General features: G+C 34.2%; 2 protein-coding genes across 2 annotated transcripts in view; both read left to right on the top strand.

The window, feature by feature from the left end:
- The first annotated feature begins 244 nt into the window (after positions 1 to 244).
- On the top strand, positions 245 to 2,957 carry LOC128171476 (uncharacterized). Its single transcript, XM_052837244.1, has 3 exons — positions 245 to 549; positions 1,640 to 1,760; positions 2,645 to 2,957. The coding sequence occupies exons 1-3, from the start codon at positions 405 to 407 to the stop codon at positions 2,772 to 2,774; spliced, it is 396 nt and encodes a 131-aa protein (XP_052693204.1). The 5' UTR covers positions 245 to 404; the 3' UTR covers positions 2,775 to 2,957.
- Positions 2,958 to 4,232: 1,275 nt separating this feature from the next.
- The window catches only part of LOC128171481 (centrosomal protein of 78 kDa-like), a 37,615-nt gene continuing 29,081 nt past the window's right edge, over positions 4,233 to 12,766 (top strand). Inside the window, exons 1-6 of the mRNA XM_052837248.1 lie at positions 4,233 to 4,298; positions 5,030 to 5,233; positions 5,559 to 5,659; positions 8,269 to 8,438; positions 8,788 to 8,860; positions 9,739 to 9,842. Of these exons, the coding sequence (XP_052693208.1) occupies positions 5,082 to 5,233; positions 5,559 to 5,659; positions 8,269 to 8,438; positions 8,788 to 8,860; positions 9,739 to 9,842 (600 nt within the window). The 5' untranslated portion in view covers positions 4,233 to 4,298; positions 5,030 to 5,081. The remainder of the gene's footprint in view (positions 4,299 to 5,029; positions 5,234 to 5,558; positions 5,660 to 8,268; positions 8,439 to 8,787; positions 8,861 to 9,738; positions 9,843 to 12,766) is intronic.

A 12,766-nucleotide genomic window follows, 5' to 3' on the forward strand; every position in this document is an offset into this window, starting at 1 on the left:
AGGTATTAAACTGGCATAAAAATCTTAAAGTAGAGAAACGATTTTTTTAACCGATGAGAAAAGGTATTTTGAAGTTTAGTATAAAAATCGGTTTTTATGAAGAAAAAAATGCATTAATGGATCACAGCCGAGGTATATGGAGATAATTTTCACGTTTCATAGAGTGACTAATTACCACCATCTGTGTAAGTCATTAATCAGAAGTAGATCATTAGGAAGCTCAGGCAGATATTATAAGGCCAGTTTCTGGAGCTGATTCCCCCAGTCACAATAAAAGTCCAAGACTTATCACAGACGAATTTCCGCAGTCACTAGTCGTACACCAATCGTAGTCAAATCGTAGTCCAGTCGCAGGCCCGTACGATAATACAGCTATTCGAACGCCACCAAGTCTCAAAATAAAGATGTCCGCGAATATCCTCGCTGTGCTATTAGTTTTTGGTTGTGGATTAATCCACCTTGTAACGGGACAATGTTTTGAGGTAAAGAAAAGCGAAGAAAAGGTGGAGGAGGCAGAAAGTGACGTATGGCTGCCAAATCGTTTCCACGGTAAAATAAATGGTTTTTTTTGTTTTATTTTTTGTTTTTTTGTTTTATGGGTTTTTTTTCAAGAAAGCAAATTATACGCTATAAAAAATTCGCATTGAATGAGGAAAAAACTTAAATCTCGTATTTTCTCAATTGTGCTTAATGTTTGTGTCTGGTTATATATGTCATTGTATCAATACGAAATGAATATGTATCTTCCATAATTAATATATATACTGTTTTGAAAAACTATAATGTATGTCCTTATCCTGTTTATAATTATGTTATTACGGTAATTTATATGTTAACTTATGAGATGAAAATCGCAAGTTCTCGGGCCTTCCGAGCTCTGCCGGAAAGGTCCGATAAGATGCAAATGATGTCCAGCACGATTGTATTACGGAAATAAAGAATTTGAACTGTGAAAATAAGGTTATAATTTTAAGGGGTACATTGGCGTTGTTTTAACTTTGATACGCATCCAACAAAACTGTGAAAATCAATTGAATCATATATTACGTTGTAATTAAGACTTAATATACTGATAAAGAAAAAAAGATACATGTACTTAAAAAAAAAATAATAAAAAAAAAATAAATCTGGCATATGCATTTTGGGACTTTTTTCGTAAAACAACAACAACAACAACAAAATAATGGGAAACCATGTATGTTAATTAATAATCATTGCGAAATTATATTTTTTTCCACTCAACTATAGATTTGTTTTGATTACCGCTGATTTGCAGGGGTTTAGACAAAATATTTTAGAGCATTTTTTTTCTTCTTAATTCTTATCAATAACAAAAACCCACCCCATTCACGGTTTCAACAGCCAATAGGCGGTTTACTTTGTGTACACTCTCTTACATGTATCAATAGAAAAGGCGAAGAAAAATATGTAATTATATCTGAATTAAAAAACAAAGTAAACAAAGAACCCCCCCCCCCAAAAAAAAAAAAAATAACGAAAAAAATTAAACAAATAAACAAACAAATACCACCCCCCCCCCCCCAAAAAAAAAAAGACACAAAAACAAACAAGAAACAGCCAAAAAAAAAAAAAGAAACCCCCAAAATCAAATTCTATCACGTGCGTTCTTTTTCTGTAGATTGGATAAGCGGTTGTGAATACAAAGGAGTACAAATGAAGCCCGGAAATGAGGTCATATTTCCGTTTCCGGACTGTACGGTCTGTGTGTGTACAGACAAGAGCCGAGTGATCTGCTGCAGGTAATTATGCTACAATTAATTAAATACTTATTACTAATTAATGAATTTCCTTCTTGCACTGTCCACGTATGAAGTCTTGAATACGATTAAATATTGTCTTCCATACTAATTTGATCACAAAAATAAGGGTCCTCGATCCACACCTTCGGGAAAAGTTCTGTATACTAGCTCGAGTTTAAGATATGGATTAAATTTCTAGCATGTGTTCGACTTGAAAAAAAGAAGAACAAAAGTTTCAGTTCTGGGAAAACATCAACTTTCACAATTTTACCGCTTTTCACGAGAAAAAATGTTATGACAGTATATATATTCGAACGCGATCGAGACCTGCAGGTCAGTTTAGATCGAAGCTTCACCCATTGCTCTGCAGAGGTACATGTAGATAGCAACTTTTGGCAATATTTGTGGGTTAAAATCGCCCTGTTATGACGTATACGGACATAAAAAGCAAAATTAACGTAGTGTCGAGGATCCTTATAAATCACCAAAACCTGACCTTTGAATGTACGTGTGTCATTGTTTCTGCCCTTTTTAGATTGTGAATCAGTTAATGAATTAGCCTCTTGAAATCGCGGAAATACATGTATATTGTTTCATTCAGTGGATATATATAGTGTGCTAATTGAGGAACATCGAAATTAAGAGATTATAGTTACTAAAATATCGTTTTTCGGCATTGTGTATAAATCAATTTCTCTCTCCTCTCTCTCTCTCTCTCATTCATACATTTCTCTTTATTTTTCATTCATTTACATCGGCACTGTGTATATACGTTAATTTCTCTCTCTCTCTCTCTCTCTCTCTCTCTCTCTCTCTCTCTCTCTCTCTCTCTCTCTCTCTCTCTCTCTCTCTCTCTCATACATTTCTCCTTATTTTTCATTCAGCGAACGAATGGAGCCGAAGTCCGTCCCTAAACACTGTAAAGTTTTGAAGGAGGGCTGTGGATATAGAGTGGTGATGAAGTTCGACAAGACCACTCCCTGTAATGAGACAGTCACGGGAAAGGGGAGATAATCCAGTCAGCCGAAGGAAAGGGGAATAAGCGAGCGATCGAGAAAAAAAAAAATAGCGCAAAGAAGTTAATTTTGCTTTATACTTAGTTAACTCAAATGATTTTGTAATTGTCAATCTTAAATAGAATTTGCAGTGATATGTTTGAAATTGTTTTTATAGGTAATAAACATATTTGATCTAATATATGAATGTTTTGTCTTATAATTTGAAAAGTATATGTGCAAATATATTTAACATACCTATACGTTCTGTACTTTGATTTCATCATATTCAGTTTTCTAAACCCATTTTATAAAATGAATTAGGGATGTAATGATATTATGATTAAAACCGGAGAAAGAGAGAGAGAGAGAGAGAGAGAGAGAGAGAGAGAGAGAGAGAGAGAGAGAGAGAGGGAGGATAGAGAGAGAGGAGAGAGATAGAGATATGCGCTGTTTGATTATATACCGGGAAAACTGACATTTGCAAACAATCACTTATTATATATATCGGTTATTAATAAAAAAAAATAAATAAATCAAAGAACATCATGATTGATCGATAGACCTTTGGGACAAAGTCATCTCTACCTATATTCTAAACTATAGTTTAATGGTTTATTGAATTTATTGTAAACGTCGTGATTTGTCTTGATGATTCTTCAATCTATCGGGTGGGACCGCGGAGGATGTAACATTTTCTTAAAGATTTTACTGTAAGTTGTCATATTGACATGGTAAATTTCACACGGTAGTGTACCCAGTAAACACAAAAAATACATGCATGACGGAAATTTTAGAAGTCAAACGCATGATGTGTTATATTTCAAAGAGAGCACCTTGGAGATGGGAGCGAGAGAGAGAGAGAGAGAGAGAGAGAGAGAGAGAGAGAGAGAGAGAGAGAGAGCGAGCTAAAATGGTGACAAGCAGAATTATGACTATGAGAAGATTATGTGAAAAGAATCGAATAACCACTGCGACATGAACCTCAAAACCCCCCCACCTTACCTTGATCATTTCATTGCCTACTATAGGAGTGTGGTTGGGGTGGGGTTTGGGGGTTGGGAAGAGTTGATCATATATCATCCGTTGAATTTTATTAACCTCACTATGAGGTTCGGATCCAGGAGAGTTTTCCATGGGGAAGAGGTCCATTGGATAATTTTGTTTGCCGGGAGCTAAAGACATTTTTATTAAGTCTACATATAAAAAAATATCATATCTTTATCTTTTTTGGGTGCATGGCGTAATAAATGGAATGGAAAAGAAAGAAACCAATAGTGAAATTGAAGATGTAACGAATACTCGCCCCTCCTCCCACATCCTATATACGGATTAGGCTTTTAATGTCCCACCTTTTTTTTTAAAGTAACGAATTAAGAAGTATAAAACGTTCAACAATCACCATAATGCACGTATCCCTGTCGCTATTTTTTTTCCGGATATGACAATGCTCCAAGTCGATTATTACTTTTTCCGCACTTCCGGTTATAAACAAAAGGCGGCTCGATGAAGAGAGTTTGAAAAGAGCATCATGTAACTTGTGGTATGCTTCATCCTTGAGTGTTCTGCATGTAGACAATTCCTTTCATTTAGATTTCATCATCTGGATCACTTAGAAATGATGTCTGTATCCTGTTCGTTAATTGTCGCCCAAGAAACAAACCTCGTGAAAACTGTCAAAACGAGCTGAGACATGCTGGCATGATCACCTAAGATGTTTACTATGATCACATATATCAGCTATTTAATAAGTCGATGTGCATTAGTATGATTAAAATACATTGATAATAATACCATATATTCTCTGCATGTCTGCTTAATTTATGAAAACATTTATCTGCAGTATTTTTGAATAAGATTTTTATAGCAACTGACAGCAGCAGCATGTCCCATCTTCTTTCAGAAAGAAGTTAACTCATCATAAAATTACTCATAATGTTGAGTGACATGTAAATCAAGTCATACTCCCTCATAGTTAATATAAAGAGTATTGCAAGTTTTGTTTATTAGAAATTTAAAACACATATTTCTTATTTAGAATCATCCGGCATCCCCATATTGCTGTAATAGTGTAGTTCTACTTGCTGTAAGGGAAAAAAAAATCTCATGAATGTATGATACATGTTTGTGTTTAATTTTTATCTTGATTGCAAAAATACACAGGTGTTGATCACGCAGTTGTATGAACTGAACTGAAAGTCTTCATTTTGTCTCTGACATGTAATAAAAAGTAGAGTAGTATAGTTTATACATTGTGTGCAATGTGAATTTCAGATTTCTTTTTTTGATGGTTTACTGAACTGAACATATCCCAGAATTCTCCAACATGATAGAGAGCGTGCAGCTCAGACAGCGGGGGGCATATGACTTTGAGAGTCACTATGATAACCTCTGTGCCATGCAGGATTCCTGCCCCTTACCTGCCGTCAAAGCTCACCTGGCACAAGGTGTCCTTGACATCAATGGAGACAGGGTCAGGTAAGTGTGAAAAGGTCATGACCTCAAAAACAAATATCTATATTAAAATCTTTCAAATTATATTAGAAAATCAGATATCCTTGTTAGCTTTTGTAGAAAAGCAACTGGTATAAAAATAGGATAATTACAGTCAAACAGTTTGTAGTGTACCAGTTGTGGTTAATAAGGGGTCATTAAATTCCATCTTTACTGATAGAATGATGTCCTAATACTGAAGAGATATATCTTCAATCTTTTACCAAATCAAGAATTAAAAATTAGTTGGATGCAAGGTTTTATAACAATACACTGACAGTGATATTTATGGATATTCCAAAATTTACAGGGTGAACGATTGGGCGCCGATCCTAAACACTACAAAGATCAACAAAAGCCTGGAGTTCATCGCAGTCCGGAGTTACTACACCCCGCCCTCGGAGGAGAATGGTCAGTTTTCTTCCCGCGTTTCTGTCATCATTGTCTTCCTTTTACTGTGGAATCATCAGATTTTTTCATTGAATTTGTGGGTACCTCTCATCCATGTTTTAACATCCTCCATGAATTTATAAATTACGGTTTTGTAGCCATATTTCCCTTTGTAGGTTTTAGAGTATACATAAAATTATGTCCCCATGTACCGATGAATTGTAAGCAATCCACATACTTGCCAACTAACCCGATTTCGTCGGGTCACACCCGATTTTTCGACCCTTCACCCGATTATTTTTTATGACCCGGCGGGTCATGCTTTTCACCCGATTTTTGTCGAACAACCCGAAAATCCCCCGATTTCCGGATTTGGTTCGTAAATTACGTTGCGCGTTTGACTTCCAGTTATGAACCCAAGCTGAGCTTGGATTTACGTAAACAATGCCGATGGCTATAACAGACACATTTAGTGTTAATTATTATTGTGAGTTGTTTTGACTAACGAAAGGTTTAAATCATTAAGTGTGATGGCTTCCAATAAGAAAAGGTCTACATCGGGGCCAGCGGAATCAAAACCAACAAAAAAAAAACCCCGATATTTTTGTACCTTTCAACATATCTGGGAAAATGAATTTCCATAGGTAAAACTAAGTAATCAAGTACAAAACGAGGCTTTTTGTGTTCTATGTAACACCCATTTGAATATTGGATTTTGTGCCCAAAATGATCTGACTAAACATTCAAATACGCTCAGTCATGTATAAAATGCCTTTTAATACACAAAAGTCTTCTAAGTCACTTACAACTTTCATGCCATCATTTACAGAGTTCAAAAGCAAGGTTAATGAAGCAGAAACTCTTTCTGCATTTTTTTAGCTGAACACAACCTACCATTTTCTTTGTCAAATCACTTTACAAAGTTCAAAATCAGCAACTGTTAGTTAAAATGCTTCTTTCCAATAAAGTATTACACATAAGTTTTAACACATTGTTCTATTGTATAAACCTATGAAATGCATGATAAATATGTCGTGAATGTCGTTACGCGCTATGACCAGATTTTTTACTTTCCAAATCTGGTCATGACCAGATTTTCACTTGTTGGAGGTTGGCAAGTATGAATCCATGAAAATGAACCCAAACAATTTTTATTGATTTCACAGTATGTTGCCACTTGCCTGTGAATGTAGATGTTTAAGTTCTTTCAGATGATGAGTTTTCTGAATTTCTCTGTGCTGCCATTTCCTTTTTTCGTCAAACATGAGTAGGGATAACTTGTTAATAAATCTTTACAATATTAAAAAAAAAGGCAATGGTTTTATATTCTTCTTCTGCACTTTAGTGACCAGCATTCTTAAAATACTGACTCAGAATTATTAAGGTGGACTTAAAACATTGCAGCCAAGGGGAAATAACTCTTACCGAATTAAATTTTTTTGGGGGGGGGAGGGTTAAAAAGACACATATACATGTTCAGCAAGAGTTTTATGTCTTTTTTCAAACTAAAAAAAAAGAAAACCAAATAAACTTTTAGTAATCCTCTAAGAATGTGAAATATTGTTCTTACCTTCAAGCTCAAACTTTAGAACCACCCATCCACAGCACTCATTCATGTGGTCAAAGAAGTAGGATGTAGAGACTACCTTTCAAAAAATATTTATTTGTCCTCCTACCAACCCCCCCCCCCCCCCCCCCCCCCCACACACACATACACACACACACACTAAATGATAAAAATGTTGCAGACTCAAGATATATTTATGAATAATATAACCATTATTTTATTAAACAAAATCAAATCAAAACCAAATGTACCCACTCATTTTCGCCATCTCCCTAAATTTTCATAGTTTCAAACATGTTCTTGACCGAAACATTAGAGAGGTTGAGATTACAAACGTGTATGGGTGCGTGTACATGAATTAGGGGAATCACCTAAATTCTTCACGTATTACGTCATCAGTTTTTGTGACGACATGGCTTCTACACGTTCTCTAAACTAGTAGAGTGTTGTTTACATGTAAGTACAAACGTGTATCTTTCTACAACAAATAAAATCGTATTGATAAGTGAATGTATTCTTGTGATACATTATATACTGTGATTTTTGAACTTCATTTGCATGAAAATTGATAAGAAATTTACCATTTATTTTGGAATTAACTAAATAAATTCATGTCACAAAACTGCGTCAATTTACATACACGTTTATATCCTACAAGTTAAAAAATCTCAACTGATAAATTACAAAAACGCGTACGTGTAGTTTTAACACACGTACGCATACCCGTACACGTTTTAAATCTCAACCTCTCTATTATTTAATACAATACAGTCTGTTGCTCGTATATTCAATCTTTAAATTCATTGTAGGATTACAAATGATTTAATACAGTTCTATCCTAAACAGTTTCAAAAACATATTCTACACTATATACAAGGAAAATTTGCCCCCATTTTATTTTTGCCGCTTTCGCCCTCAATGTCATTGGGAGAATTTAAAACTGGATGAATTGCAATGTCTTATATTATCTCTCTTAGAACACAACTGTGTCTTGGTGAATTCAATAAATACACATGGTGAAAATAACCCTGTAGGCAGTATTTTGATATCACTTTATTTTCAGAGAAGAAGGCGTTGATAGAGAAACGTAAGATGCCGTCGATCCGCTCCAAGGAGATCACATACCGCCTGTGTAAGGCCCTGAAGGAGTGTCTGTCCTGTACCCCCAACCTGGCATGTCTGGAGCTCCAGGGCCTACCCCTCAGGGAGAGGGACCTACAGACCCTTATAAAGGTAAGACAGTCAAACCTACCTAACAAGGGACCTACAGACCCTTAACACAATAATGCAAAAACTATGATTATTTTTTATTTAATCCATTTTTGTTTAGGAAGATTATGAACATTGTCATGGAGAAATAACTCCTGCTGACTTAATGCCAACATATATATATATATATATATATATATATATATATATATATATATATATATATATATATATATATATATATATATATATATACACACACATATATATATATATATATATATATTCTACTCTTCATGTTTTTGGCTTTGATTTTTTTAAGATTTTAATTAAAATAATGAAACATTTTTTTTCTCAATTTTTGACAATTTAGGGTCTAGCAAAGAACGAGACCTTGAATCATTTGTCGGTGGAGTTCTGTAGAATTGGTGATGGAGGATTGGAGGGTAAGGATCAGTGTTAATGGTGTATGTCCTGTATAACTGTGAAAATGTTTTCAACTTGGGTGCTCAACTTTGTTGTACGTAGGTGCTTGTGTTCTCAACTTTGTTGAACATTGGTGCTTGTGTTATCAACTTTGTTGAACATTGGTGCTTGTGTTATCAACTTTGTTGAACATTGGTGCTTGTGTTATCAACTTTGTTGAACATTGGTGCTCATTTACTAAAGTAAGAATAAGTGTCATCATAAATATTTGAATATGTGTTATAAAGATAACTTGTGCAAGTAAATGAATAAAATCTGTTCACGATTTCCAATTGTTTAAAAGTCTTTCAATAGATTTTATGAATAATTTAAAAATATTTCATAATAATCAGTAGAAACTTAAATAGCATAAGATAAATAACTTAAATAACGTAAGATTAGGAAGGATGATTATCACATACCGGTACATCGATATTATTGCCTTTTCATGTTCAAAATAAAAATTCTTCAATAAATCTTTTATTAAAGTAATGTTTGGTAGCAAAACGTAAAATTGTACCCACAACTCATATTGTATATTTTCAATATACTCTTGAAAATCTTAAAACTATGAATAATGCCTGAAAACAAGAGATGATCAAACCTTTGGTATTTGTCATTTTAATCAGATAATCTTGAAATCATGAATATGTAAATAAGAGACAATCGAACCATAGAAATTACTGCCATTGTCAATTTTCTATCAGAAATAGCGAAAGAACAGTTGGGAAAAAAAAGTTTGAAATGGAAAATGGGAAACGGATCTAGAGAGGAAGCTAGCTGATTTGTTGTTTAAATGTAACCATACAGTATGTCAATATTTTTATCCTTGATCTGAGATTTTTTGTTCCATTTGTAGTGCTTTGTAAGGGCATTAAGAACCAGACATCCATCAGCTCCATCAATCTGACCGGATGTAGTCTCTCCTGGAAAGGGGCCGACGCCCTTGCTAAGGTCATCAAGGTAAGGACAGTAACTCTGAAAACCTTCCCCCTCTTCCCCCCATCAAAAGCACTCAAAACGTATTCAGCTCTTAAGTTAATTCTTAATTAAAGAGTGCACAACTTTACCAAGGTATTTAGGATGGGACCTAAAAGAAACATGTTTTTTTGTGTCCCCCACCTTTGCTTGTCGTTTCTTCAGTAAGAAGTGTACATACAATCTCACCAAGGTCCTGAAGGTAAGAGTGGAAAAAAATATCATTATTTATTATTTTCAGTAAAGAAGCAGATTCCTTTGTCACAGTCCTTAAGACAGTACTTGTACAAGTTAATATTGTTATGCCCCCACCTCCAACTTTACTCCCTTTTCCCTTTAGAAATTCAGTAAATAAGCAAACACCCTTGTCAAGGTCGTATTAGTAAGACAAGAGCAGAAGATGACTGCCCCCAGACCTCTACTTTTGCCTTTGCTATCTTTGCCATCCAACCCTTTCCCCCACTCTCCCATTCACTTCTAAATCATGATTTTCTTTTAATCTTTCCCCATCTCAATTTTAAGATAAAAGCAACAAAAGTATTATTATTGGTTATTGGTTTTATTTAAAGCCATAGAATCATTTTCAAGTTGAAGGTCATGACATGTTTTTCAGTTTGTGTTCTAAAGTTAATTCAACTTTTAATATTGAGATCACCATGTTGGCATACAGTCAAAATGAAATCAAATGACAGAGGAAAGAATATTATAACATGAAGGCTATATCATGCAATTAATATAACATGCCCACAAAATCTAGTTATATGAATCCTGGGTGTCAAGTTTGGACTTTGGTGTAGCACATGACACTTAGCTGAAACTTGCAAGTCTTTTCCAATGATTATATGACAGATTTCTTTTTATGTCGAAGGAGCACTTAATTAACTTTTTTTCCCTCGATGTTCACCTTACAATCAAAATGTGTTTTTGGGAGAATTACAAAACATGATGAAATTATGTTATTTGTCAAATCTATCAAAAGAATCTGGTTTTCTTAGACTAGTTATCATACTTATTATTAACACATTTTTTCCATTATAGATTTTAACTGCTATACAACATTTTTTTTTTTTTTTTTTTGGTTTCTGTAAGGATACGGAGGAAAATTGATTTTATATTTTGTCTAAGGAAGTTTGCCATGTGCAGAAGTTTACACAGGGATTACGCTGTAAATTGGTTCCGTCCCCTTAGCCGCATTGACTTTATGTCATTATTAATAAGTTCGTTATCGGATTATGAACATTGATGGTAAATTGACACACAAAGTTTGCCCCTTCGATATAGATTGTCATTAAAACCAAGATGGAAATGCAATTTGTCATTTTCTGCAGGCCTGGCTTTTTCGTCGCAGCCAATAGACACAAATTATTGATGGAAACTAGAATCATAAGTGAATTTTTTTTGATCGAGAAATAATAGATTTTCAAATCAAATAGCTGTTTGACATTTCTCATATGACAGCTTTAATCTTTTTTAAGAAGATCACATTACAATGTTTCTTTTGAGATTATTTCATCTGTTTAGATGAAGAGAGAAATTGAGAGAGAGAGAGAGAGAGAGAGAGAGAGAGAGAGAGAGAGAGAGAGAGAGAGAGAGAGAGAGATGTGGGCTTCATAACAAAAGTTATTGTTATACCCTTATAAATATTGTACCATAATAGTTCTTACAGTACATAGTAAAATGTTGCCTTCATCATTTCTGTCTTCAGGTCCAACTAGTCATTTTTGCCCCCATACTAAGTCAATAAGTATTTTTATATAATTGAATATAATTGAATTATTTTCCAAAGATATTACGATGAGAGAGAGAGAGAGAGAAGAAGAGACGAAAGGAAAGAGAGATATGGGGGTGATGGTTCGGAAGTTTTAATTATTTCCATGAATTTATAACCTGCCCGTACCTTTTTTTGTACTGGTCGATGGTGAACAATGAGCCAACGAGAACTAACTGAATATTAATAATGCAGAGCCCCGAGCAACGCCTAACAGTCCAGACTCGTGTGTAAGCAGGAAATTGAATGCACGTTTTAACAACTCATTCAATATTAAAATGGGGTGTACTATTACAATACACATGGTGGCCGTTATAAGTGACTCAAGCTGTGAAAGAGAGGTGGCAATTGTGCCAGGGTTGTTAATTTATAGCATCACTCAATTACAGCTCGAGGAAGACCCAATCCTGTTGGATAACACCTTGGTATGGGTCAATCTGCTTATACCTTCACCTGGGTATAATGAAAACCTGTCTAAACTGACACCTTTGGTAATTTGATGTCAAAATGATATTTCTGATAAGCAGAAAAAAGAGATTTTTTTTTCATAATGTGATTTTCTTCTTGGACCATATTTGATATATTATGGTCTTATCGTAGAAATTGGGTACTGGGTAGGATTCTGTTACAATTAATTGTAGAGAAATTCCAAGAAAAAAATACAATTTGAAGAAATATTATAATGTGATTTATATCCAGACAATCATATCCAATTTTTGAATGACATACTCATGAATAATACTTACCAGTATATCATAAAATGTGAGTTGGATGGAAGAGACTCTCTGTTTCCCATCTCTGGAAAATTGTAAATAATTTCCAGCTCAGCTTTATCAACTTTTCCTATAAAAATCTGCAAAGCACAAGATGCTCATTTGTCCTTTTCTGTCTGTTTATGGAGAAAAAAATAAACAGTACTAATGATGTAACTTCTAATTATACCTTTCATGTATTTTTTTGTACCCCCTTAGTTCTGGTTTGATAGCATCAAAATCTTGTTTGTATTTTTTCCTGTTTCTTTCCATGAAATTTTGAAACAGGCTTCTGTTTAATTTTACAGGAAAACATGATATAGAACATGTGATCTCACAGATTGTAACCATGGAAACAAATGCATGACTGACAGACTACACAAAAATAA

This window comes from Crassostrea angulata, chromosome 2 (genome assembly GCF_025612915.1).
Source record: "Crassostrea angulata isolate pt1a10 chromosome 2, ASM2561291v2, whole genome shotgun sequence".
NCBI classification, from domain to species: domain Eukaryota; kingdom Metazoa; phylum Mollusca; class Bivalvia; order Ostreida; family Ostreidae; genus Magallana; species Magallana angulata.

Bases quoted from the DNA above. Each gene is read 5' to 3' on its own strand.
- LOC128171476 (XM_052837244.1), top strand. From the start codon at position 405: ATGTCCGCGAATATCCTCGCTGTGCTATTAGTTTTTGGTTGTGGATTA. The intron at 550-1,639 runs GTAAAATAAATG...CTTTTTCTGTAG, and splicing joins GCTGCCAAATCGTTTCCACG to ATTGGATAAGCGGTTGTGAA. The intron at 1,761-2,644 runs GTAATTATGCTA...TTTTTCATTCAG, and splicing joins AGCCGAGTGATCTGCTGCAG to CGAACGAATGGAGCCGAAGT.